At 43.6% G+C, this 941-nt stretch overlaps 1 protein-coding gene across 1 annotated transcript in view; it reads left to right on the top strand.

Annotated features, from left to right (window-relative positions):
* The window catches only part of REPS2 (RALBP1 associated Eps domain containing 2), a gene marked incomplete at its 3' end in the record, with an annotated part of 42892 nt that overhangs the window by 26674 nt on the left and 15277 nt on the right, over positions 1-941 (top strand). Inside the window, exon 12 of the mRNA XM_008945517.1 lies at positions 158-200. Coding sequence (XP_008943765.1) covers positions 158-200 — 43 coding nt within the window. The remainder of the gene's footprint in view (positions 1-157; positions 201-941) is intronic.

Raw genomic sequence — 941 nt, 5'->3', positions numbered from 1 at the left:
AAGAGAAGCAAAAGTACATCCTCATTGCTCATGTGGGATGCACTTATTCTCATATCCACATTTGCATCACACATTTTTAATGAACACTGATTCTGCAACTAAAGACGTCTATTTAAAATACAATGTTTTAGAGGTTCTTTTTTCTTCTCTGTTCCAGCTGCTCAGGAATCTAATGTGCTTAAAGCCAGACCACGATCCAGGTACTGCTTTCATTTCTATTTCAGAAGAAGACATACATTCCTCTGGTGTTAGAAACAAGGTGCAAGAACTAGTACTTCCCTAGGACCCTGTGACCTCTGGTCATAAGGCGCTAGGACTTTTGTCTGCCAAGCCCTGCTGCCTTGTCAGAGTGTTGCCTCCAGCACAGCCCCAGGGGCATCGTGGCTGGACAGCGAGGACCACCCCACTCTGGTCAATGTTCTCAGCAATTTCGGGCTGTTGGAACCTGCAGGGTGGTTGTGCATGGAGGCAGTCACTTCACACTCCCACAGACACAGCAACAGGAACTCCGCTCTTGGATGTGGGTGAGTGAATCCTTTCACTGGTGTGTGTGCACTTGGCTACACCTGGCTGGTGCATGATGGAAAGACTTATGGACTTACACTGTTGTTTACTAGAAATGACACTTGCTGAATTTGGATGTTTGAAAGAAAAGGCAACCTGTACCAGAAAACACTGTGTATAAATGGATTACTTGTTGGGTTTAGCTGTTCACCATTCTGGTGCATAGACATGTTGTGCATTCACCTTCAAACCTCTTATTTTGGTGCTAGTTAGAGGGCTTTTTTTTTTTTTTTTTAAGGTAGTGATAATATAATCAGGAGCTTCCTTGTTACAACTTTGTCAAAACCTTCTAATAAGGGAGCATCAGCTATAAGCATGATGAATGAAGATTGAAATCCTCTGTTCTTAGGACCTACATCCAGGAAGGCTGAAACGCT

Source organism: Merops nubicus, unplaced genomic scaffold, assembly GCF_000691845.1.
Source record: "Merops nubicus isolate BGI_N331 unplaced genomic scaffold, ASM69184v1 scaffold308, whole genome shotgun sequence".
NCBI classification, from domain to species: Eukaryota; Metazoa; Chordata; class Aves; order Coraciiformes; family Meropidae; genus Merops; species Merops nubicus.
Note: the sequence above shows the minus strand (reverse complement) of the source record. Positions and strands in the feature narration are given on the sequence as shown.